The sequence below is a fragment of the Zonotrichia albicollis genome, chromosome 6, assembly GCF_047830755.1.
Source record: "Zonotrichia albicollis isolate bZonAlb1 chromosome 6, bZonAlb1.hap1, whole genome shotgun sequence".
Lineage (NCBI taxonomy): Eukaryota > Metazoa > Chordata > Aves > Passeriformes > Passerellidae > Zonotrichia > Zonotrichia albicollis.
The window spans coordinates 44,857,128-44,880,677 of record NC_133824.1 but is presented as its reverse complement, the minus strand read 5'-3'; the positions used below and the strand labels follow the sequence as shown (position 1 = coordinate 44,880,677).

The 23,550-nt window shown below is 45.1% G+C and overlaps 1 protein-coding gene across 2 annotated transcripts in view; it reads left to right on the top strand.

Annotated features, from left to right (window-relative positions):
• The window catches only part of SCUBE2 (signal peptide, CUB domain and EGF like domain containing 2), a 37,784-nt gene that overhangs the window by 1,577 nt on the left and 12,657 nt on the right, over positions 1-23,550 (top strand). Inside the window, exons 2-16 of one of the 2 annotated variants that reach the window (XM_074543417.1) lie at positions 1,042-1,164; positions 1,568-1,693; positions 3,905-4,039; positions 9,274-9,399; positions 9,753-9,869; positions 10,692-10,781; positions 11,891-12,007; positions 12,968-13,090; positions 14,462-14,578; positions 16,870-16,992; positions 17,473-17,589; positions 18,171-18,257; positions 18,932-19,036; positions 19,942-20,097; positions 20,420-20,623. In XM_074543417.1, the coding sequence (XP_074399518.1) occupies positions 1,042-1,164; positions 1,568-1,693; positions 3,905-4,039; positions 9,274-9,399; positions 9,753-9,869; positions 10,692-10,781; positions 11,891-12,007; positions 12,968-13,090; positions 14,462-14,578; positions 16,870-16,992; positions 17,473-17,589; positions 18,171-18,257; positions 18,932-19,036; positions 19,942-20,097; positions 20,420-20,623 (1,866 nt within the window). The remainder of the gene's footprint in view (positions 1-1,041; positions 1,165-1,567; positions 1,694-3,904; positions 4,040-9,273; positions 9,400-9,752; positions 9,870-10,691; positions 10,782-11,890; positions 12,008-12,967; positions 13,091-14,461; positions 14,579-16,869; positions 16,993-17,472; positions 17,590-18,170; positions 18,258-18,931; positions 19,037-19,941; positions 20,098-20,419; positions 20,624-23,550) is intronic. The other variant, XM_026793176.2, reaches the window with a different exon arrangement.

Below are 23,550 nucleotides of genomic sequence, written 5' to 3'. Positions count from 1 at the left end.
AAAAAAGAGCAGGATGAAAGCTATAATTGTAAATGGGAGAAGTGCTGGCTGAAGTTTCCATTTGGAAAGTGATCCCCACCATAAAAAGTGGCTGGCTATTGAAGTAGTTGCTTTCTGCTGATACTCATGCACTACTTCTTGTTTTATGAGGCACTTTTTGTACCTGCATAGGGTGTTGCTCGTACAATTCTCCCTTTTAACCAGTTGCTGGAAATCTTCCTGTTTCCATCCTTCAGTTTTCTTCTGCTGAGTGAAAAGCTTGTGCTGATGTCTGTCTTCTGCTGCCTGTAACTTTTCTTCCTCTTCTGTCTACACTTCTTCATCTCCAGGACTTCTTCCTGTTGGTGTTTCCCTTTCTCTTCATTTCCTCTTCTCTGAAGTTTCCACCTGGATATTTTGCTTCAGTTTGCTGTGCTTTGAGATGGCTGGCCAGGTGATTTGGCAATGCTGCTGCCCAGACACTATTCTTGTATTAAAAAATAATATTTTACGATTATACATCTGTTTAATGGTAAGTCAGTTTTTTAACTTGTTGGTGGTGACTTTGAAAGCGCATTTCAATTCTCTCCCCTTGTTATTTTAAAAATCCTTGGGCTTCCTGCAGGTGATGCATGGATGTGATCAAGAACTCTTTCAGTGACTGTTTTTTGTTTTTAATGTTTTAACTCTTTCAATGACTGCCTTTAATCAGAAAGATTGACAATCTCTGATGAATCTCTGTGAACCTATCAGCTGAATTTCACAGAGCATCTAACCTTTATGAGTTTGTTTTGGGTGCATTTATAAATGTGCAGAAAAGCTTACCTTGGGCTTATCTGAATTGCATACAAATATATCTATGTGCAGGTAGAATATGCCAGAAATTGAAGCGCAGATGCTGTCTCTGCCTGTTTCTGTCCTGGCACACAAAACCACACAATATTCTTGTGAGCACCATAAGAGATGCTCAGCCTTGTCATCCCCTCAGGGATGTGCTCAGGAGCCGTGCCCTGCTCTCCTGCTGCTGCTGACATCCCTCCTGAGCCTGCTGTCTTTTCACAGATGTGGACGAGTGTGCCCTGGGGCTGGATGACTGCCACCCAGATGCTATTTGCCAGAACACCCCGAAGCTGTACAAGTGCATGTGCAAAATGGGTTACACTGGCGAGGGGAGGAAATGTGAAGGTAAAGGGAGCAGAGCACAGCGCTCTCTCTGTGCCAGCATGGAGCATTTCTGAGAAAATAGAGCCACTGAAAATTACCAAGGATGATTTTTAAATCAAAATAGGGATTGTTTTGTCACCTGTTTACAAAATCAGAGGCAAACCTTGCATGGATTTTCACCTGTTCATTTCACTCAGCCTGATAATGAGTTTGTTGTTTATGCCCTTAAAAAGCATAAGGTAAAGCTGCCAGGGGGTTTCAGGGCGTTTTCTCAGTCATTCAGCAAGAAATGCATTAAATATAGTGTGTTTGCAAGACAATAACCGTGTTGGACAGCAGTTGCTGCTCACATTTAGGCAGTCACATCCCTGTCTATAACACTCAGGCAAGCATCCATCATACTGACTTTTGCTTTATTCCTTAGACATTGATGAATGTGACAACGACTTCAATGGGGGCTGTGTCCACGAGTGTTTCAACATTCCAGGGAATTACCGCTGCACTTGCTACGACGGCTTCATGCTGGCTCACGATGGCCACAACTGCCTGGGTAAGGGGTGTGCTCAGGGGCAGGGTGGGGAATGCTGGAACACACCCCTGGGCAACACCTGCCCGTCTCCTGGGCTCACTCAGTGCAGACAGAGAGGAAATGTTGCTCGTGAGTCTAAGGATTTTCAGGTATTGAGGTATCATCCTCGTGTGGCTCTTTCCCCCCATGCCAAATGCCATCTGTTATGATGTTAAATGAGTTTATATAAAGGAACATGTGCTATCATTGTGCTCTCTGTCCCACAGTTAGCTTAGGATCAGTTGTCTTGTAATGTGGGGGCTTCTCACTCTGAGTATTCCCAAAAGGAGAGGATGATTTGGAGTGTGTGTGATGGAGGCCACTGAAGAGCAGAGGGACTGAGCCTCAAGCTGGTGGAGCTGTCCTGCTTCCTGGGCACCCTGTGTGCTCACCCTGTGCCATTTGCTTTTCCAGGGATGGCTCAGTTTCCCTCTAGTGCTGCACTCCTGTGGATGTGCTGGACACACCTCCACACCCAGGGCAGTCAGAGGGAACCTTGCCCTTCCTGAATAATTGCAGTTAATTTGGCTGGCTGCTCCCACTGGTGTGTGGCACATCAACTGGGGGTCACACCATCCCCAGACTGTGTCTTCTGCAGGGACAAATCAGGAAACTCTGGAGTATTCAGTGGGATTGTGTTGGGTTTTACCTGCTTGCCTGCCCAGCTTTCTGCAGTGTAGGTGGAGGAGAGGCTGAACTCCCCAACTTCCAAACATCTCAATAAAGTAGAGAAGGAAACAAAGTATCTGCGGATGCTTTAAAATAACAGAACATCCATCTTATTTTTGCGTTTGTGTAAGCACAGAGTGGAGTTCAGCTGAGGTTACCACGGAGGGCTGGATGTGGAGGAGCACACTGCCCCTGACAATGGCACCAGGGCCATGTGTGTATTCTCCTTGTACCCAGGGCATGCTTCATGAGCTCTTTGTGACCACTGACACAACCTAGGCCAAAATCTCCCACCTGCTATGTGGCTGGGAAGCTGCTCAGCATTGCATGGCAGACCTATAAAATAAAACAAAACAAAATGTCATTGACATACAGTGAGGTTTTTACCACTGATGTGCCAATTTTGAGTTGTGATGTAAACGTTAAATAAATATTTTGGCATGCAGCAAATTGGATCACATCTTCTCTTAATCTGTTTATTTACTTTGTTCACGCCAGGGTTGCCCTCCTCTCACCCTTATTTTTGAAGATCTCTGCTGTGTGCCTGGGTTTAAGCCAAATAGACAATTACTTGTTGGAAAGAGATGATTTTTTTGAAAGCTTTCCAAGGTCTGTAAGACAGAAACATCTGCTGGAGTTCAAATCTGTAGCACTAAAGGCTCGTGGTGGCTGTTTATTCATGATTGTTTGCACATTCACATCACTGCAGAGCTCTAAAATACTCAGCTTCTTTGTGATGGAGATATGTCAGCCGCTCTTTTTCTCCAGCAGGTCACATTCCTTTGCCTCCAATTGCCTTACTCACTGCCTTCAGTGGACATTAAATCTGTTGTAATACTATGTTATGCTTCTTACTAAAAGCCTCTCTTTCTCCTCTTTTTTTTTAAAGACAGCTGTTTTCTGCCAGAAATGCTACAATGTTAAATTAAAAACATTGTACTATTAGCCAGGAACAATGGACAGAACAGGGAGCAAACATGGTATTACAGATGAATTTGCAAATGAGACCAGTGCTTTGCCTCAGCAAGGTTTTGTTCTGTTTTTAAGGGACTTTTTTCAGTTCCTGCTAAAAATTTCTGAAAATTAGGCTAGGAGAAGTATTTGGCACTCATGGTTTCAAAAACCTGTGCTTATTAAGGGGTAAAATTCCAAAGAATTGGAGATTGGGATGGGCGTCCTGTTGTTCAGAGGCTTAGCTGAAGCTTTTCTACTCTTTGGTTGTGTTGGTTCTCTTGCAAGCAGAGCCCTTCTGTGTTCTCTGGTGGTGTTGAGAGTCTGATTGTTGCAAAATCAAGATTCAAACTGCTCCCAGAACTTGTGCTCTTGTCCTTGCTCTTGTCCTTGACTGCAGTCGGTCAAGGACAGGAGTGATGATGGGTGATGGTGTCCCAGGCCTGAGGGATGAGGATCACAAACCAAGGGGTGTCTCAGCTGCCTGGGTGCCTCCAGCCCGAGCTGATGTCTGTCTGTCTGTGCCGTGGTGAGGGCACCAAGCTCACCTCTGCCTTTCCCTCTCTCCCTCAGACACAGACGAGTGCATGTTCAACAATGGCGGCTGCCAGCACGTGTGTGTGAACACAGTGGGGAGCTACGAGTGCCGCTGCAAGGAGGGCTTCTTCCTCAGCGACAACCAGCACACCTGCATCCACCGCTCCGAAGGTACCGCCCGCCCGCAGGCAGAGCCACAAACCCCTTCTGAGGGGCTCTCAGGGTTTTCAAGGCTGGGAAGGGCTTGGAGTCCTGCTGCCTTTGAAAGGAGCAGCGTGTCAGGATGTTCCAAGTGGCTTTGAAGAGCTGCATCTCTTCCTCTCTTTGATGCCGGCTGTGTGTGCGGTGCTGAGCCTGCTGAAGGCTGTGCTGCTGCACCCCGGCTCCCTGCTGCTCTGCTGGGCACCAAAACTCTGCCCCAACCCAGGGAATGGCCACAAATATCCATTTTCAGTGGCTTTAGTTACAGGGCAAGAGCTGCACTGCCTTCAGATACCTTTTAGATTCCCCGTAGAATGTTTAGGTTTCAGCTGAGAGATTTATTGTTTGTCAGCCCCAAAGGTATTCAAATCTCGTGCTTTGTTTTGAGTGAAACCTTTGTGAAGCGACCTTTGAGAGATCAGAGTCTTGGATATCTGATTAGGCATCAGATGGAACAAAATTATTTTGGATGCCCTCAGGGGATGCTTTAAAGTGGTTGCTCAGATCAGGGAGTTGTCCATTGAACTGTACAGTGAAAATCTCAGTTAGAAGTGCTTAGAGCTGCAAGGCTTTCTTTAATCTATGGCTTATTGTTGGCATAAGTATAAGAGGAATCTGAGCATGAATAAACAAATCTCACTCTAAAAATCCCCAAAGTGAAGAGATCAACATTTGTAGACATATATGGCCATCCACAGATGAGGGTGCTGAGGTGGCTGCTGTCTGACAGAGCTGAATTGATCTTCTGTTTGGGTTAAGAATTTGTGTCCTCAGCTCCTCTGGCCCTGGGCTTGGTCCCACAGGGGTCTGGTTCAGGCTGCCACTGCAGTGGCTGGGCCAGGCACAGCAGGGCTGTGAGTTTGTGTGCACCCATGGAGGGGCTCTCTAAGCACTGAAATTGGTTGCTTGAACTCCTTGTCTTGTCTGATGCCAAGAGAGGAAACACTTCAAACTCTTTTTTCCTACTTGCTGCTGCTTCAGTGCCTTCTACTCTCTTGAACTGACAGCAGCAGCATTCCCTGTCATTAATATTTGCTCCCTTCTTTGTACCTTTGGAATTCTATCTCTTTTCTTAAAGATGCATTTAATTTCTCTTAATAATTTTTTCCCCTAAAAGGTCCTTTTTCCATAATAACAAACATCCACTAAACATAGGTATTTTTCTTTGAAAAGGAAAAAACAGAGGACAAAGAGATGGATTTTTTTTTCCCCATAAAGTCTATCTAATAAAATACATCTTTATCAAAGCCAGTCTTAAGAAAAACCCTCAGCACACTATTTTGCCTGATACATTCTTTTTCTTCTTAGTAAAACATTTTGGTGCTTGTTTTGCTTTCTTTGGAAGCCATTTTTTCAGGTTCCATGCTGTGACTCTTTCCCTTCTACCTCGCCCCCTCCCCCCTTCATTACTGTAAAGTGCTGCTGAGGATTCCCCACCTTTTTTTACCTTTTTTTTCCCCTTGGGTTGTAACCCAAATCTCACTTCTTTATCTTTCCCCTCACTTTGTTCTCTGCTTTTCTGCTGATTTCTGGGATTTCTGCTCTCTGCCTCGTGTATGCATTGCTCAGTGTTTGTACTTTGCTGGTTCTGAGACCTCACAGCATTGATCAAAGCAGATTTTGGCTCCTACTGCCTAGACTATCCATTCAGTTTTGCTTCTTACCTGTAAAGTGAAGGAATATTTCCTTCCCTGTCTCCCAGCCCCATTAAAATTTCCATATATCAATGCCTGGGACGCCTTCCCTGTGGGCTGCAAAATTGGTATTTGAACACACAAGAGCAGATGGACCTGGAGGTTAAACCACAGGAACTGAGGGTGTCCTGGGAGGTTGTGCACAGTCTTTTTTTTTTATCCTTGTTTTCCTGCTGGAATGGGCTGCTCTTCGTGTGTGTGGGAGAAGGAATTACCCAGGGAGGATGTTAAAGCAGCTGGCAGGGCAGCCATGCATGTGCACCTTGTGTCTGGTTCCACTTGCTTCATAATAGGGAATATAAAAACTTGAGGGAAAAGAGAATTTTTTGTGAGTAAATACCTGGTGCATCTTTGTGGCTGCCTTTGCTCCGGCTGGCAAATCTTGCTCCTCTCCCTTGTGGTATTTCACAGTCATAGCTGGGCTGGATTGGTGGGAATGGAGGGGATCTGTGGGATGAAAGGCACCGTGGAATCCTGTGTGAACTCACACACAGGGCACATCCCAGCTGTCCCTCCTAGAGCCTTGGCTGCAGAGAGCAGGGATGGCTGGGGAACCTTTGGGGAAAAGCTGCCTTAACACAAGGAAAGACTAAAGCACTCCTGGGATGTCCTGCTTTGCTCCTCTGCTGATGCTCCTCACCATTTTTCTGTTCTCTCAGACTGTCTGGTAGCTCTTTGTCCCATTGCATCCTCTCTCTCTGTCCTGCAGAATGCCTGCTTGAGCCTGCCCTAAATGGAGCCTTAATGCTCTTAGCAGGTTGGGAATGTTGTCCTGACACCTTCTGTGCAAAAAAATACAAATATTTGAACCCAGGTCATACATGTAAGAGATTAATTTAGTGTCACCTGGTGGGGAAATGCTGCTGGCTTTTTTTGCCTGTGACAGGAATGCTCAGATCTCAGGTTTGCTGGGTAACTTCAAGAAGGTTCTGTCATCAGAAAGGTCCCACCTGGCTCAGGGTCTGCTCAAGCATGAAAGCACTGGAGTCACCTCTCCTGGCTGAGTGGGACAATCCAGAGCCATCCATCCCAGGATATTCGTGGGTCAGTAGGACAGGGTCTCCTGCAGAGGAAATTGTGTGTCTGGGAAGTGTGTGGGGAGATTTGAGCAAAATTTGCTTGGGGTTTGTTTGTGGAGCACAGTCTGCCATTGCAATAGCACTGGAACAATGTGACCTGGGAGACTTTGTGTGCACCAAGGGGTTTGCAGCCACACAGCATTTATGGCTTTACAGACATCTCTTTGATAATACAACCTTGTAAAATGGGGCTGAGAGAGATCTACCAGCTTTGGAAACAAGAGCAGTCCCAAAGTAAGTGCTGGAATGTGTGGATGTGAGTATCCTCTATGAAACTGCCTTTTAGGTCAGCCAGATTTTGGTGGGTTTGGTGGAGTACCTTGTTCCACAATGGACACCTTGTTATTAAAATGGATCCTGGTCTGGAAAGCACAGTTTGAGCTTTCTGTGGAGACCTGATTGAAGTCTGCTCCCTCAGAATGGAGCAATCCCAAATGGAGCATATAAACCATTTGTTTGGTGCCAGTGAACTTTACCAAAGTACCTGCTTGAGCAGTTTCCCCTTTGGTAGCTCAATAGAGACAAAAGAATAACTTTGTTGACAGAAACTAAGCTGCTAATTCTCTTAATGCTCTCTAACCCCTCTGAGCTAACAGACCAAACCATGCTGCATGCTTAAGAGCAGGACTTTGACAAAAACACCAGAGCTAATGAGGCTAATTTGTGGCCTCATGGGTTGTCTCCTTCCTTGACTGACACAATAATGGGTGACAGCTTTCCTGTGAGCTCCTTGGGCTGTGCCTGTGTGCTGCAGGATTTGAAGCCTCATTGTCTTGCTGGACTTGTGGAGAGCCCTCACTGTGGGAAAGGAATCAAAAAGCCAGCAGAGCAGAATAATCTGGGCTCTGCAGTGTCCATTCTTTTGTTGCTTAAAGCTGTCTTAATAGAGAAAGGGTCCTGTAGCTGGTGCTCCGGGGGATGAGAATAGCAGTGTGGAGAAAGGACCTAATTGAAGTGGAGTGGAATAATGGTGACCTCTGCCTCACAATGCAGGGGGTTTGCTTCTCTTGGTAGTAAGGCTGAAAAAAGGGCTGTGTAAGTTTAAAAAATATATAGGGTGTGGAACTGACAGTCCCTTTCCTGCAGCATGGTCACCCTTGCTGTTCTGCTCCTGACTGTGCCTCTGCTCAGCTCCAGAGAAGGTCACTGGGGTGGTGTGGGACGAGCCCTTGTAGCCAAAGAATGTTCCACCTGGTCTTCATAAATGGAATGTTCTCACTGGGAAGAAAGAGCACTTTGGTGTAACTTGTCCTTTTAAAGGACCCAAATGTGCCCAGGCAGAGAATTTGATGGTAAAGGTGTGCTCTCTGTACACCCAAGGACAGCATTCAGATGTCTTCTCTTTCCTGGTTTTGTAGAGGTCTCCATAAAAACCCTGTGGTATTCTGTTAAAAGCACACCTATTTGTTTAATTTGGTCTGTTGATGCCGTTGGGTAACTCAGCCAGCTGCTGGGTGTTGTTGTGTTGTGTGTGTGCAGGCTGCACCACCGTCTTGCAAATGTCAAAGACATTGCTTGCACTGAGCCATGGAACAAGGGGAAAGAAGCTCTGGCAATAATTTTAGAAACTATTTCTCCCTGTTTAATTGACTTGATATTTTTTGCAAAGGCCAAGTAAAGCACTTTGGCAATTGAGTGCTGTGCATGAGCTGGCAGAGATAAAAATGGCAGGAGGTGTAGCGAAAGAAATCCAGTCATTAGTGTCACACTGGTTCTTCATTTGGTTAAAGCAGACACTGGCACTAAATTCTGTCTAACTGGGAAGGTGAGGAGAAATACACAACACTGTGATAATACCCAGTGAGGTTATCTTGGGTGGTGTGTACTGAAATCAGAAAAAAATTGAAAACAAAATGGTTAATGATAGAGATAATTTATGTACAGCATGTGTGCGATCTGCATGTTGGCCTTATCTGAGATAGGACTCAGCTCTTGCTCACTGCTGAGATAGGTTATAACTCTGGGAATCTGCTCTGTAAGCCAGGAATTGAAATTGGGATGACCCCTGTGATTGCTGTTCTAAACATTCCTGTGTCAGCAGGCTGCTCTTTTCAGCAGAGAAATAAGAACTTCATTTTAGACTTGGATGTTGCCACTTTTGTAAAAGGAATGAGGAGGTTTTATGAACACCTAGAAGTAAAAAGTGAGAGCATTGGATGAAAATGCAGGTGCTGTACAAATCTGTGGATGTTGCTCTTTGACCTTGTAGTCAAATAACAGGCACAGAAATGATCACAGAAGGAGAAACCTTGGGGTTATTGACTTTGCAGGACTGGACTCACTGCCTTTCCTCTCTGAAACTTCTTGTCCCAACCCTGCAGAGCCTTCCCAGAGCCAGAGGCTCAGTCTGTGTGTGTGTTGCAGTGACCTTGTTGCCTGCACACAGAGCTGCTGAGGATGCTGATGCTCTGGCACCTTTCCTGTTTTACAGAAGGCATGAGCTGCATGAACAAAGACCATGGCTGTGCCCACATCTGCAGAGAAACACCCAAAGGAGGAGTTGCCTGTGAATGCCGACCGGGATTTGAGCTGTCCAAGAACCAGAGGAGCTGCATTTGTAGGCAACATTCTGCATGTGCTTATGGTTCCCAAAGGGAACAGTGAGATGGGGCTTGGTGTGTTTTAGCTAACATGGCACACCTGAGCTGTGTGTGTTTGAACTGAACCAGAATTGGTGTTTTTTTCTGGGCACTGTCACACAAGTCTGTTGATTGCTGTAGTGTCTGTAGTTTGGGACTTGTGCCATCACTCATAACACCTGGAAGTTCAGCTCCATGAGGGAGCTGTGCAGTGTCTCACTGTCTCGGAGCCCTTCAGGACAGGGCTGCATGGGATGCTCAGGTGGCAGTGGGACTTCCCAGGGTCCCTCAGAGGTGCTGGAAGTGAGAGTGCCCTGTGTTTTCTCCCCAGTGACGTGCAACCACGGGAACGGGGGCTGCCAGCACACGTGTGACGATGCTGAGCACGGGCCTGTCTGCGGATGCCACCCCAAGTACGTCATGCACCTGGATGGCAAAACCTGCCTGGGTCAGTATGCACTGCAGGGAAGGGCTTTGCTGGGGATCCCCAGTCCCAGGGGGTGTGGTGCTGCTCTGTGGGCAAGATTAGTGCTCCTCATAATGGTATGGCTAGAAAATGTCAAGGAGTTCAAAATTAAGGAACCTGATAGGGCATGGGTGAGTTGGTTGGGTCCAGGCAAGTTATGCTTCCCTGTTTAAGTAGCTACCTAATACTATTGCAACCTGTAATTATCACTGGTCCCCCTGAAACAGGAGGCCTGTCACTAACCAAAGCAGTGGGATATCCTGGGTTCAGTTTCTTCAGTAGTGTGAGCAAGGAGTACGTCTGTAAAAACTGGGACTCTGAAATCAATTAATGTGTAGTTTTGGCAAGGCAGTTATCCAGTAAAGAAAGCACTTAAGATTTATAAACTCTTGCAGTCTCTGGGAGAGTTTGTTGTCTGTTGATTGAAATCAAATGCTGAGGCATGGCTGGCTGGTTGTTGTAATTAGCCCACGATGGATGATGACAGGGCACTCCTAACAGAGCAGCTCCGTCAGCTCTTTCATCTTGCTGCTGTTCACTACATCTGTTGCACATCTTTTGTTTTGTTAAGGACACTGAAGCAAACATGACTTGTAAGGAAGCCACAAAAGCAAAGCGTTCTCATGGTTTTGACTGAAGGGTCTTCATGATTTTTATTACTACTTGCTCTTGAAAAATAACTTATTTCTGCCTGGTCAGTTCTGACTGTCCCTGATTCAGTGTGTGATGGAGCCGTTTGTGTGTGTTGGATGTCAGATGAGTCAGGGCACCTTTACTCACTTGCTTTTTTCATGTTTCTTACAGAGAGGGAAGAAGCTGCTGTAGAAGTTTCTGAGGGAAACACCACAGCAGCAGCTGATGTGGACAAGAGAGTGAAGCGACGATTGCTTATGGGTAAAAGTGCTGCTCCAAAATAATTCTCCTGCTTGTTGAAACCTTTTAGACTGAAGAATTAGTGTGGGGCTTTTTTGGTTTTTTTTATGGAACCTTCAGCTCTGGGCTGAATTCTGCCTAAGATGATCCACTCTCTCTTCAGGAAATAATGTTATTCACTAGTGTTCAGACATGTAATGAATAACCTTATTTTCAAAAAGAATGACAGAGGAAGAAAGAAGATGCACTCTGTCTTCCCTTGGAGATTGGATACAGCCTGCCAATACTGCATGTGAGATGAGAGACTGGGAGGGAATAAACCAGTAAAACTCTCAAAACTTGACAATAAGTAGCATATGCTCGATGCTGCAGAAAATGAGGATACAGAGCTAGAAAGTAGATTTCAAAAAGCAGACATACAAAAGCGTTCTTTGCAGCTCTCTCAATCAATACATGCCATGTAAAATTATATTTGTCCAGCCAGTTAGACTGATTGAGGTGGTTAGACTGATGACAAGAGGATGAATTTTAAAAAGTGTGATTATTTCTGTTTGGTTGGATGTGAAGGACTGTGTTTTAGGAGTGCTCACTAGCAAGGTTTGGTGAGGTTTAGGCATGGTTTGCATAGGAGGGATTTTGTTAAGGATAGTTAGTGAGTTAGAGGAACAAACTTTGGTGGGAATGGCACCTGGTTTCCCAGGCTGAGGGAATGCTCATGGGAGTGTTACCCACCATGACTGGGAGCACAGGCAGTAGGGAAGAGGAGTTGGGAGGGATTCAAGAAAACTCATTTAGTAGTGCTGAGTGTGACCAGGTGTCTCATTGGTGAGAACTGTCAGGGGATCAGCCAGAATCCACTGTGGGCATAAGGAAACTGACTGGCAGTAACAGATTCATCACCAAGGAGCAGGGATTTGTGTTTCAGACACAAATGGAATGCATTTTGGTTTGTAGGGCTCCCACAAAAAGCCTGGAAGTGGCTGAGGCAGGGATTTTGCCAACACATGTATTTAGCCGTTGCTGGTGTGTTCTGGGCTGAATGTTTGAATAGCAGTGTGTTGGGGCTGTGCCTTGTGTCCCATGGTGTTCCTGGTACCACTGTGGTTTCCCTGAGCTCTGTCTCGCTGCAGAGACGTGCGCGGTGAACAACGGCGGCTGCGACCGCACCTGCAAGGACACCTCCACCGGAGTGCACTGCAGCTGCCCCGTGGGCTTCACCCTCCAGTTCGATGGCAAGACGTGCAAAGGTGGGCTTTGTACCCCTGCTAGGTGTTCCCAGGCCCTGCAAGATACACATCTCCAAAGAGAGGCAGCCCAGAGGAAAGCTGCTGTGCGCAGTCTGACCGCAGGAAGGATTGCACTGGGGTAGAGGCTGTGCTTTCCTTCACACCAGGTGTATCATATGCAGAGAATCTCCTCTTCTCTGCCCTCCCGCTCTCCACTTCCACCTCCTGTGCCTCGTTTTCCAGAGGTCAGGTTTGGGAGCGCTGAACCAGCAAACAGAGGTCAGCACTGGCAGGTGTGGGTGCTCACAGGTACCCAACCCCAGCCTGGCTGGGCATCAGGAGAACTGGTGAGTAAACACCATTGTGTAAACAGGGATGTGTTTTATAAATATGCACTGCTCCAAGCAGCTCTAATGAGAGCTCTGGCAAGCAGCAAAGGCACGCTTAGGCTGTATATTATATTGCTTTTCCTGTAATTAGATGTTAAGGCTGTTCTGCTAAGTAAAAATGATGAAATCCCCAGGCCTGAGTCAATTAATATTAGATAAAGGCCTCATTCTAATGTTGCCATGAAAAGGACAGGGTAGTTCAGGAAGTCTCTGCCTGAGATTTCTGCAGGGCTTACAGAAAGGAAACGGAGAGAATGTTTAAAATACTGAAACCTCTTAGAGAGCCTTGGAGCCAAAGTGTTTCCAAATATAACTTAGGGAATGGTCTTTTATGAATGCGTTACCCAACTGCAACTGGCAGGAATACATTAAATGAGAGCAAATAACACTGTCCTGGGGCTGAATGGGCTGGATCATTCTTAAGAGTTGGATCTGATCTTCCTTCCTTCCTTAATTTGTGGGAGTCTCACCAGATTTTGTTTCTGGGCTCCTCCAACTGACTGGACGTGACTATTTTCTGCATCTGGCTGTAGGTTGAGTGCTGAAGCTCTGTGTTAATTTGCTGAAGCCTTTTTTTGTTTGTTTGTTACAGATATTGATGAATGCCAGTCCAATAATGGAGGCTGTGATCATTTCTGTAAAAACACTGTTGGCAGTTTTGATTGCAGCTGCAGAAAAGGATTTAAATTATTAACAGATGAGAAGTCCTGTCAAGGTATGTGCACTGGAGAGACAATGGTACAACAAAAGTAGGACAAATCAGCGTGGCTTGGACATCTACTACAATGATGAAGTGATAATGGACTCCAGAATAATTTCTGTTCCTCAGTTTGGATTTTTTTCTTCTAAAACAGATGTTGAGTTAATACAGTTGGCTTGATGCTATTGTAGGAGATAAGTTTAATGGCACAGTGAGCTATTATCTGGAAGGGACAGAGACAGCATCATATTAAAAAGCTCTCTATGAGGTTAATGCTTCCCCCCGCCTTGATGATCTTAAAATAATTTACAGGGAAAATTAGGCAATGTGTCTCTCTCCATCTTCGTGACTGATTCACCATTGCAGTGAAACTATTATTTCTTTATAGGATATTTAGTTGCCATGAGCTCATTATTAAAGGAAAAAGATATTATGTGATCTCTGAAATTATGGGTCTGTAGACAGAGTGGAATCTCTGTTCCCTAAAGCATCACGGAGCATTTGCTTTTGAGGATGACATGGATTTTCCTGTGAGACTCACAAAGCATATTTGCTTTGCTCTGTAGTGGTTTGTACATATAGATTTAGCAATTCTATTTAAGCTGCTTAAATGCACAAAAAAATGTGAAGATCAAAATGGTCTGTGCTTGTGGAAAAGCAACAGGATGAGACAATGTCAGTTGAGTCAGCCAAATGGTGAATTATGTGATTTCCTAGGCAACCAGATGACATTAAAGGTGCATTTCAGAAAACTGAACTGACCAAGAGAAAGTAATTTTCACCTGAGTTTTTTTGTGCATTCTTATGCCTTGTAAATAGGCAAAGAAGGACAACTATTTATATGGAAAAAACTTACTGTATAAACATCTGATTTTTGAGATTTTTTTGGGTTTTATTTAAATGAAATCTGTTTATGACTGTGTCTTAAAGCTTTCCATCTCCCTTTTGTCCCTGTCACTTCTGTTGCTTTCCCTAGGCTGTTTCAGAAGTGATATCATGCTTCATGCCAAAGCCCAAGAAAAAAGGCTGATGAAAAGTGCTAGTGAAGTTGATGTGAATTTTTTTTGTGTCTTGCAACGCTCTTACCTGGCATGCAAAATATACTAGCACAGAAATTTTAGGTGCTTTTGATGGTAAGGTAAATTTTAGGTGCTTTTGATGGTGCATTCTCAGGGAGCACTGTGATTTTCAGCAGACCTAAATCAGGCGCTGTATATTCATATAGAACTTCATTTAGGGAGGAAAAACCAGAGGCAATACTTTTAATTTCTAAGTAAAGTAATCCCAATGAAATAAGAGTTTTCAGCTGCAGGCTCTCAGGGCTCCCTGGGCAGCCTGGGGGGTGCTGATGTCCCTCTGTCCCCTTTGTCCCTTTGTCCCCTGCAGACATCGACGAGTGCTCCTTCGAGCGCGCCTGCGACCACACGTGCACCAACCAGCCCGGCACCTTTCAGTGCTCCTGCAACAAGGGATATGCCCTCTATGGCTTCACCCACTGTGGAGGTGAGTCACAGGCACAGCCCTGGCACAGGCACAGCCTCCCCCTGCCCTGCAGGACACACACTGAGGCACACCCAGGTGTCCTACGGAGGAAATGTTGCCCCTTGCTGCGATAATGAAAAGGAGACACTGATCCTGCTCGTTTCTGGCTTTGCTGAAGTGATTTTTGCCTTCACGCCCTGCATGCAAATGGGACCTGTAGCTATTAGGAGAAACTGATGGGTTTTGTGCTTGGATCTGAAGTCCATAATTCAATGTTCACATGCAGAAGAATCATTGACTTCAGTGAAAAGTCACTGGAGTAGGGCTTGAACAGGAAGCTCTGAATGACTCTGAAAATTACAATTCTGCAGGTGCACGTGTCAGATCCTCATGTGATGTAGGCTGGAATTTAGCTGATGTAGTGCTACTTTGCGCTGGCCAAGATTAATACTCTTAAATTTTTATGTCTTTCCTACAAGGAAAGAGCAAGTTGTTCATAGAAGCTTGACATTTGACAAATTCCCAGAATTAACATGAGGAAACATGAATAACTGGGACACTAAATGGAATCAAGCTTGCTTTATATAAGCTTTAGGCAAGACCTTACTGAGTCCAAAGTTTACTAAATTCTGTCTAAGACCTGTTTATTTCTCAGGCAGAATGAGAACAGTTGGAGATAACAATTCAGAAATCCCTGTGTGCCTGTCTGTTCTACCCTCTGCCTCTAGAAATTCTGCAAATAAGATTACAGAGCTACATCATCACCATGTTTTATCCTGATGAACACGGAAACTTATCCACATAAGGAATAGCACTGTCATGTGCTCTACTTAGTAGGAGACAACTTCTGTTTAATTCCTCTGCATTAATTCAATTTGTTTTGGCTACCAGTGAGGAAAAGGAGCTGTAATATTGCTTGTGGCTGCTAATTGGCCTTTTCTTGTCATACCCCTGTGCAGAAGATGTTAATTAATTCTCATACCACAGTAAGTCCCTCATTGACTGGCAATCACAGGCTGGTCAGAGCTGATAGGACTCTGAGAAAGCACCTTCTGACTTCTGTGGGAAAAGTCAATAAGTGTTGGAGATAGGAGGTTGAAATCATAAGAAAAGGTCAATGAAAACAAAATTTGTGGTATTTTAGGTAGCAGTATCAGTTAAAGGTGTTGCCTTCTTTCTCCATTATTCCTCTGCTGCTTATTCCTACCTCTGCTGTTCCAGTTCTGTTAAAAGCACATTCCCCCCCCAAATCGGACTGGTTTTGTAATGTGTTTCACAGTGTTTTGTAACAAATTGTCACTTAGAGGGTGTCCAGTCTGGGGACAGCAGTGACAAGAACTTTCTAGCAATGAGATAAGTGTGTGTGGAAGCATACCCTCAGATGCACAAATGTGATAGGACTTGGATCAGGTTTCCTGATGGCAGCTTTCTGGGTTTATGTACAATTGCCATAAAGCCCTGGGAGAGAAGGGAAGCCCTCCTCAGGGTGCATCTGAGCAGCAAAGACAGAGACCTTTGCATTTCCCTTTGTTGAAATTCATGAGATTCCCATTGAGCCATTTCTGCAGGCAGTCAAGGTCCCTCTGAATAGTGGCACAACCATCTGGTGCATCAGCCACTCCTCCCAGTTTTGTCTCATCTGTGACCTTGCTGAGGGTGAACTCTTGTCCCACCATGCAGGTTTAATGAGGAGGATAAATTGCATTGGCCCCAGTGCTGACCCTGCATGCAGCACTGCCCAATGCTGCATCCTGCAGCAGCATGCAAGGGTGCACCACAGGCAGCATGTGCTGCGCTGGCAAAAATTTCTCCTCCTCTTGGCATTTCCTGGGCAGGACAAGGCTCCAAAATTGGATATTTGGCCAAAAGAGACAAGGCGCACACAATGGTGGTGTTTGCTCACAGAGCCAAAGTGTTTCACAGTAGTTGCATGTATCAGAGCACTTTGGAGGATTGGTCAGTGTGAATCCTGCCCTGTTCTCTGTTTGTATTTAAAATTAGAAATTTTAATTAACTCGACACAGTGAAACAGAGATTTGACTTGATCTGCTTTTCTTAGAGTTGATTTGTTATCATATTGCTGAGGCTGGATATTGTTTAATTATGAGCCACCAGTATCTGGTCTGACATTTACCAAGGGATTTCCATGAAGACAAACTGTTTCTCTTGAAACTGGGCGTCCAGGTAGCATTCATGAAGTCTCTTCAAGACCCTACTGAGCAGTTTTTGTGTCCACATTTACCTGGTGGAATTGCAGTGCATAACTTTGGGAAGAGCAACTTTTTAAAAGCATCTTTACCTTTTCTCTGCAGATATAAATGAATGTAGCATCAACAATGGTGGCTGCCAGCAGCTGTGTGTGAACACACTGGGAGATTATGAATGCCTGTGCCAGCCTAACTACAAGCTGCACTGGAATAAAAAGGACTGTGTTGGTAAGGTGTCTAATAAATACATTTCTGCTCCTGATGTGTCTGGTGGGCCATGTGGTTACAGTCAAATTTGATGGTCTGTCCAGTTAAGTGGTGTGAGTCATTGTTCCTGGTATTCTGCTTTAATTTTTAGCAAGGCATGATGGTAGTGATGTTGAAACTCATGAAAACAAACAGCAAACCAACCCCAAAAACAGGAGATACTTTGAGGGATTTTGATGCTTTCTTTCCTGTGCTTTTATGTAGCTCGTTCTTCTATTTCCTGTTGTTCCTCTGCATGAGAAGGCTTGCTCATGATAAAGGAAGTTTCTCTTGTGGTGTGATCTTCCAGTGATTTTATTTGGCTTGAATTTTCTGTCTGAGCAGCATATTAATTGCATGGGTGCTCTCAGGTGCTGGCTATAAAAGCAGCTGCATGCTGATTTATTGGTAGGGTGAAGGTGGATGTTTTAATCCTGTGAGTGTTTGTTTTATCCTATTCAGAGACAAAAGATCCCTTGTCTGATAGTGTGTCACCCAAGGTGCTGCTGCACTGCATCAAGAGTGGTGGGAGTGACAGATGCTTTTTGAGCTGCTCTCCAGATGTGCAGGTGTTCTCTGGTAAGTCAGAGCTGACAGAACTGAGCATGTGGCTCTGTACACAGTGTAGGGGAGGCCAAACTCCTCCCTGTCAGGAAAGCCCCAAGAAACAGTCAATAAACAGAGATCTCTCCTCTTTCACTGCAGATAATAAAGGGCTGTATCCCTGGCAGTGTCCAGGAAAGCCCCTTTTTCCTTGTCTTTTATAACCACACTCTACCCTCAGATTCCCTTCTCACAACAGGTTTCTTTTTGAAGCTGGGGAGGACAGGGGAGAATTCTCTGTGCTCCCTGGGCCATTCCTTAATTGGCCCTGAGAGGCACTGGTGAATGGGGCCAAGGCATTCCAGCCCTGCGTGGGGTCTGGGATTTTGCCCACACAGCCCCTCCATCCCTCAGGACTCAGTGCTGCTTGTGGCACTGATGCTCTTTTCCTGAATCCTTTGAATGGCTTAGGAAGAGACAAGCTCTAATGTGGAGTATTTTATGAACAACATTGTGTGTTGATGCCAGTCAACAAATTCAAAATGTGTTTTGTGCTGCAGGAGTCCTCAGTGTGTGCACTGTGCCTGTGTTTTACTGTCTGTCTGTCTGTCTGTTAGGAACACAAGATGCCTACACCCTCACCTGTGGCAGGTCCTCTCAGCTTAAGAAAAAGCAGCAAAGTGCAAATGCTTCCAGCTGGCTGGGTAATCACCACATTTACTGTTACATAGTTTGACTGATTTATTTTCTTTGATAACTGTGAAACAAAGTTTCTCTTGACTTTCCCCCTCCTCTTATAATCTATTGCTCTTTTTCTTCCTCATGATTGTAGTTCATGATTGCTGCAGAAAATTCCACTTATACTGCTTCATCAGCATCATTCACACTGAGACTTAAAAATAAAGAAAAAGTGAAATAAACACTTAGGCCAGGAATTATGTCTCCTTGTAGTCTTCCACACCTGGACAGTGTTGGCAACACACAATGTGTTTAGGTTGAGCTGTTGGACTGTAAAGTTTAGAAGGCATTTACAGCCATAGACATAAACTATTTTCTGAAATGATTTGGAGTATTTCCTTTGATTTCAGCTCACCCTTGTTTAATTCACCCAATAGTAGATCTGGTCTTTCTCTGTCTCTCACTTTTTTTTGCCCCCTAATAAAATGTACTACTCATCATTCTAATTCCAGTTGTGAACCAGCTTCACAGCAGGAGAGTTCTGACATCTCATTAGGTTTTCTGTGATGATCACTTCATATCAGTGAAAAATCAAATCACTTTGTATTTTTTTTAGTCATCATTGTGGTGTGGCATTAGGGCTATCTCAATTTTCTACTCCTTTTTGTAAAATAATGTGTTTCATTGTTTCTTCCTGAAGATGCTTCAGCCATCAAGATAAGCGTAACCTTTAAATTAAATGAAGGAAAATGTAGTTTGAAAAAGACTGAGATGTTTCAAGAAGGTCTGGAGCAGATGATACCAGGTATGGATATAAAAATGCAGGTAAGCAGGTTAGAGCCAAAGCTCAGGGGTTAAGTGCTTTCCAGATATGAAGTACACCACAAGCAAAGCATAGAGGACTGAAGGTTTTCTGTTCTTCACTTCTTCCTGCCTGGCCATGTCTCTTGCAACAGTTATTTCAGATCCCAGGATTTCCTTGTGCCATCCTCACAGTCTTGCTAGGAAAGGCCTTATTGTTTTTTTGTTTGTAATGCTGCTGATAAGTTCTCAGTAAAATCAACCATACTTTTAAAAAATTTGATTCCTTCCTTCTCTTCTTCTTTTTATCTTTCTCTTCTTTCCTTTCTCACCTGCTCCTTGCTGTCTGGTGCCTCGTTGAAAAATCTCCTGACCTTTATGCTGACTCTATTGTCATTGGGTTATTCCTCTTGTCTCTTGTCTTCCTTTCACTCTTCAGCAGCCCCAGATGGATGCAGTGGGGTCAGCTCTTCCATCTGCTCCAAAGCAGAAAGAATAGGCTGGGAATTGACCAAGTCAGCAGAAAATTAGTAGGAGTACTTTAAAAAATAAAAGAAAAAATGGAGAAAGGAGTCATTAAACAATATGATGAATCAGTATGTCTGACTGTTTGTCCTTAGCAGAGTAACAGTGAGGAACTGTGCTGAATGCTCAGTGACAAGTTATGTACTCCAGAACCAGAGCTTATTCTGGGTGTTTCCTTTACCTAAACCTTATTTCCTTATTGAAGCCATGAGAATGGTCATGATTCTGTGAGGGTGCACCAGGTGAGAGCCTGGCCAAACTGCTCTTTCACTGGCCAGTGGAGGTGATGGTTTGCTCTTCTTTAACTCTTCCTGATGACCCACCGGTGAACGTTCAATAACACACCTGGCCAAGCTTTTGGTTCCTTTGATTTTGTTCGTGCAGAGAGACAAAATTCAGTAATGGAGAGCTTCCACTATGTAAACCTAACATGCAGCTCTGGCAAGAAAGTCCCTGGAGCCCTCAGTAGACTGGCAGCGACCAGAGAGATTTTTATCACCGCGGACTTTGAGCTTGAGACGAGCCGGAAGGAGGTGACAGGTTGGTTGGGAAATAATTCCAGGTGCGCTTTGAAGCTTCTTGCCATTTGCTCCTTAATTCCTGTATTTTTCGCTTCTGCCTGTATGCAAAATGATGATAAAAAGTATCTCCTGTTTTGAACATTATTTCACTGCTTCAGAAAGAGTGAGGCATGGGGATAGCTCCAAAGACCCAAGAGCTGCCCAGTGTATTTGTCCTTGAGGATTTCACACTTGTTCCCAGAGGTGGCTGTCTCAGTGGTTTGAGTTGGTTGGTGATTGGAATTGGGTGGGATCTGTGCACAGTCACTCAGGGCACCCCTTTCACCCCCGGTGCTTTTCAGACACGTGCGACGTGCGCTGCGCCCGCAAGAAGACGGAGAAGCGGTTCCGGAAAACCATCCGCACCCTGCGCAAGACCGTCAGCAGGGACCAGTTCCGCATCCGCCTCTCGGGCGCCGACCACGAGGTGGCCAGGAGGGCTCCCAGGCCCTCAGAGCTGCAGCAGGCCTGTGGTGGGGGACAGCTGCACCCGGGGCTCAGATGTGGTGAGTTGGGAGGGAGCTGGGGAGGATGGAGCGCCTCCCGTGCTCCCTGCTTTGCTCAGGCCTGGAGCTCGGAGGGATCGGGGTTCACCCATCCAGGAGAGAGCAGGGCTGGGTGTGCAGAAGTGGAGATGCTACTGGAATTCTCCCTGTGCATTTATTGTTGGCAATTCAAGTGTTACAGAGCAGAGCGAGGGCTCACTGAACTGCACTACAGCTGAGGCCCAGCCTGCAATGAGCTCAAAGGCGGAAATCCTGGGAATAACATCAGGCACCAATGGCCTTGACATCACCAATGTTACTTTTAAGACTACTTTTACTTTGCTTTAGTAATTTAGTAATAATTTGGTAATGCTGTGTTCCTGAGCTTGTGCACAGCCTCACCTCTCCCTCGTCCCAAGGAAAATGCTGCTCAGAATTTGATACAGTCACACTCACTTTGCTGATTAAGCTCAGAGTCCCAGAGAGTTTCCCTGACAGAGTTAGAAATTCATGGGGATTTTATTGGCCATCACTGAGAAAAGTCTTAATTATCATGGCACTGGAGGGCACCACCATAATGCAGCCCATGGTAAGTTCTTCCAAAGCACAAAAGTTGAGGAGAGGGGTCAGATGTTACATCCTCACAGCGGCCTAACAACCATGACAGCCAATTCAGGCTGCACGGGGCAGGCAGCCTGTAGGTGGATTGTGAATCAGCAAGCCTTTAAAATGCTTGTCACAGTGAATTAGTATGTCTTCCATCACCAGCATTTGGCCTAAGAATAGATTTTCCAATCCAGTTTTGCTAACTCTAGAAAAACTTGGGTTCATAGAACAGACAAATTGTTTAAAACATCTGTGCAAGCAAGCAGGGAATTACTCAGGAAATCTCAGAAAAAGCTCTAAGAATTCTTTTTTTTTTCTTTCTTGGAACATTGCAATAAATCTAAAAATTTTGGAAAGTTCACCAAGATGAGTTTACAAGGATATATTCAAGCTATTTTGCTGGATGCTAGAGAAAGGCTTTGAAGAAATCTGTCATTCCAATTGTGCAGAGCACAGTATGACTCTGAAGATATTTGTGATTTCATCTGGAAAAAACAGCGATGAGCAAGCTAAAAATGTTGCAGGTGGAGAAGGCAATGTGAATTACAATTAGAAATTGGAACGGAAAAGAAACACAATTTTTTTTAGATAGCTGCAGAATCAGTTTAATGTCGCAGCACAAACGAGAAGCATACGTGGCATTTCTGTGCTAGTTCAGAGAGAAAAGAGAATTTTGGGCAAGGCCTGCCCAGAAAGCTCTTTGGTGGGGTGAGCCCAATCAGCCTGCCCATGGTTAAAGCAGAGCCACTGAGCATGTGAAGACAAAGGTTTTGAAGAACAATTTGCGCAAGTCAGGCCTCTTCTGATGCTGAATTGGTGCCTCAGTTTGTTCTGGGCACCCCAACAGGGCTGCTGTGAGCACTGGAATGGCCCTGTGTATCTCATGCCTTCAGGCTGGGTTTGCTCGTGCCTGACAAGGTGCAATGCCTCAGTGAACCTCCCTTTCTGCAGCCGAGTCACTCAGACCAAATCCTTGTGGAGATTCCCTGGGATCAAACAGGAGGTGGAACTCACACCACAGCCTTTCCCTTACACTGATGTGAGGGCTCTCTCCTTGCACTTGCTCCCCTGCTTATTTTCACTAAATGTACAGAAAATTAGCATCTTTGACACCTCCTACACCACTTGTCAGGCTGCTGGAGCTGGGCAGCCAGCTCCCAGTTGCTGAGAGGACATAAAAGTAGAGAATTGTTAGGAATGCCTCATTTCCCTGGAAAAGCTGATTGTCCCTGGGTGAATGGCTAAGGTGGGACTGGGGGCTGCTGCTGCTTGGGCTGCCAGGCAGAAGGAGCTAAGAAACAGGCTGGGCAGAGGAGAATAGAGTGGGAATAGTGTAGAGAAAGGCAAGAAGCTGGTTCAGGGATCTGTGTGGGAGAGGGAATTTTGGTTTTGTTCCTTTGTTTTGATCTGATTGTTTTGCAGAGCTGCTTCTGGATGGGGTTGGGGTCTGCTTACCTAGACAGGCTGGTGGTTCTGGGGAGAAAGAGGCTGCACAGCAGGAGATACTGGTCAGGAGATGGATGCAGGGCAGGTGGTGGATGCAGCCTCTGGACAGCAATGGACTTTGGCTGAGACTGGCCAGAGGAGTAGGAAGCAGTGAGGGAACAAAGCAAGCCAAAGGGATTTACAAGTCTTCTTTGATGCAGTTACTGAGTAAAATGCAGGTTTTAGTTCATTGTTTTCAAATACTTGGAGTATTTGGTCTTCTTATAGTTTTGGTCCTCTTGTAGAATTCCCCTGGCACAGCACTGTCTGAAACATTATTTGTATTTGAGCAGTGTCAGAGGAAGAGTCAAACTCCTGTTCTGACAATTTTTGTGCTGGGTAACTGGCCTGCAATTGCAGCAGCAAGATAAATTTCATTTGGTTTCACATTTCTGGTAAGGTAGTTCTATCCCTGATTTTCCTGTCTTGACTCCTATTGTCTTGAGTGGTGCACAGTAGAGAAGAAAAGCATTAGAAAGACACCAGGAACACATTGCGTGTGGCTTCCAGGATATTTTATCATTGTTAATATGCTGGATGCTGGCACTTGTGTGCGTGCTGTTCTTTAAACATCTGCTTGTGGTAAAAGGGAATTCACTGCTGATTGCAAGAGATAGTGTGGTTTATTTCAACTTTGCTGTTTATTTTACAGTTTTGTTTGGGATTTTCTGATGCTTTAGGGGCTCAGATGTTGCACTTTTCTACCTTCTTATGTGTGAGTTCTGTATCTATGATGAGCCCATTTGGCACTGGCTTGTGTTGGTTAATCCCGTGAAGTCCTGAGTGTGGCTTCCAAGGAGCAACCAGTGATAGGCCCATAACCATGGATATCCCATGAAATGCATATTGCAACATGG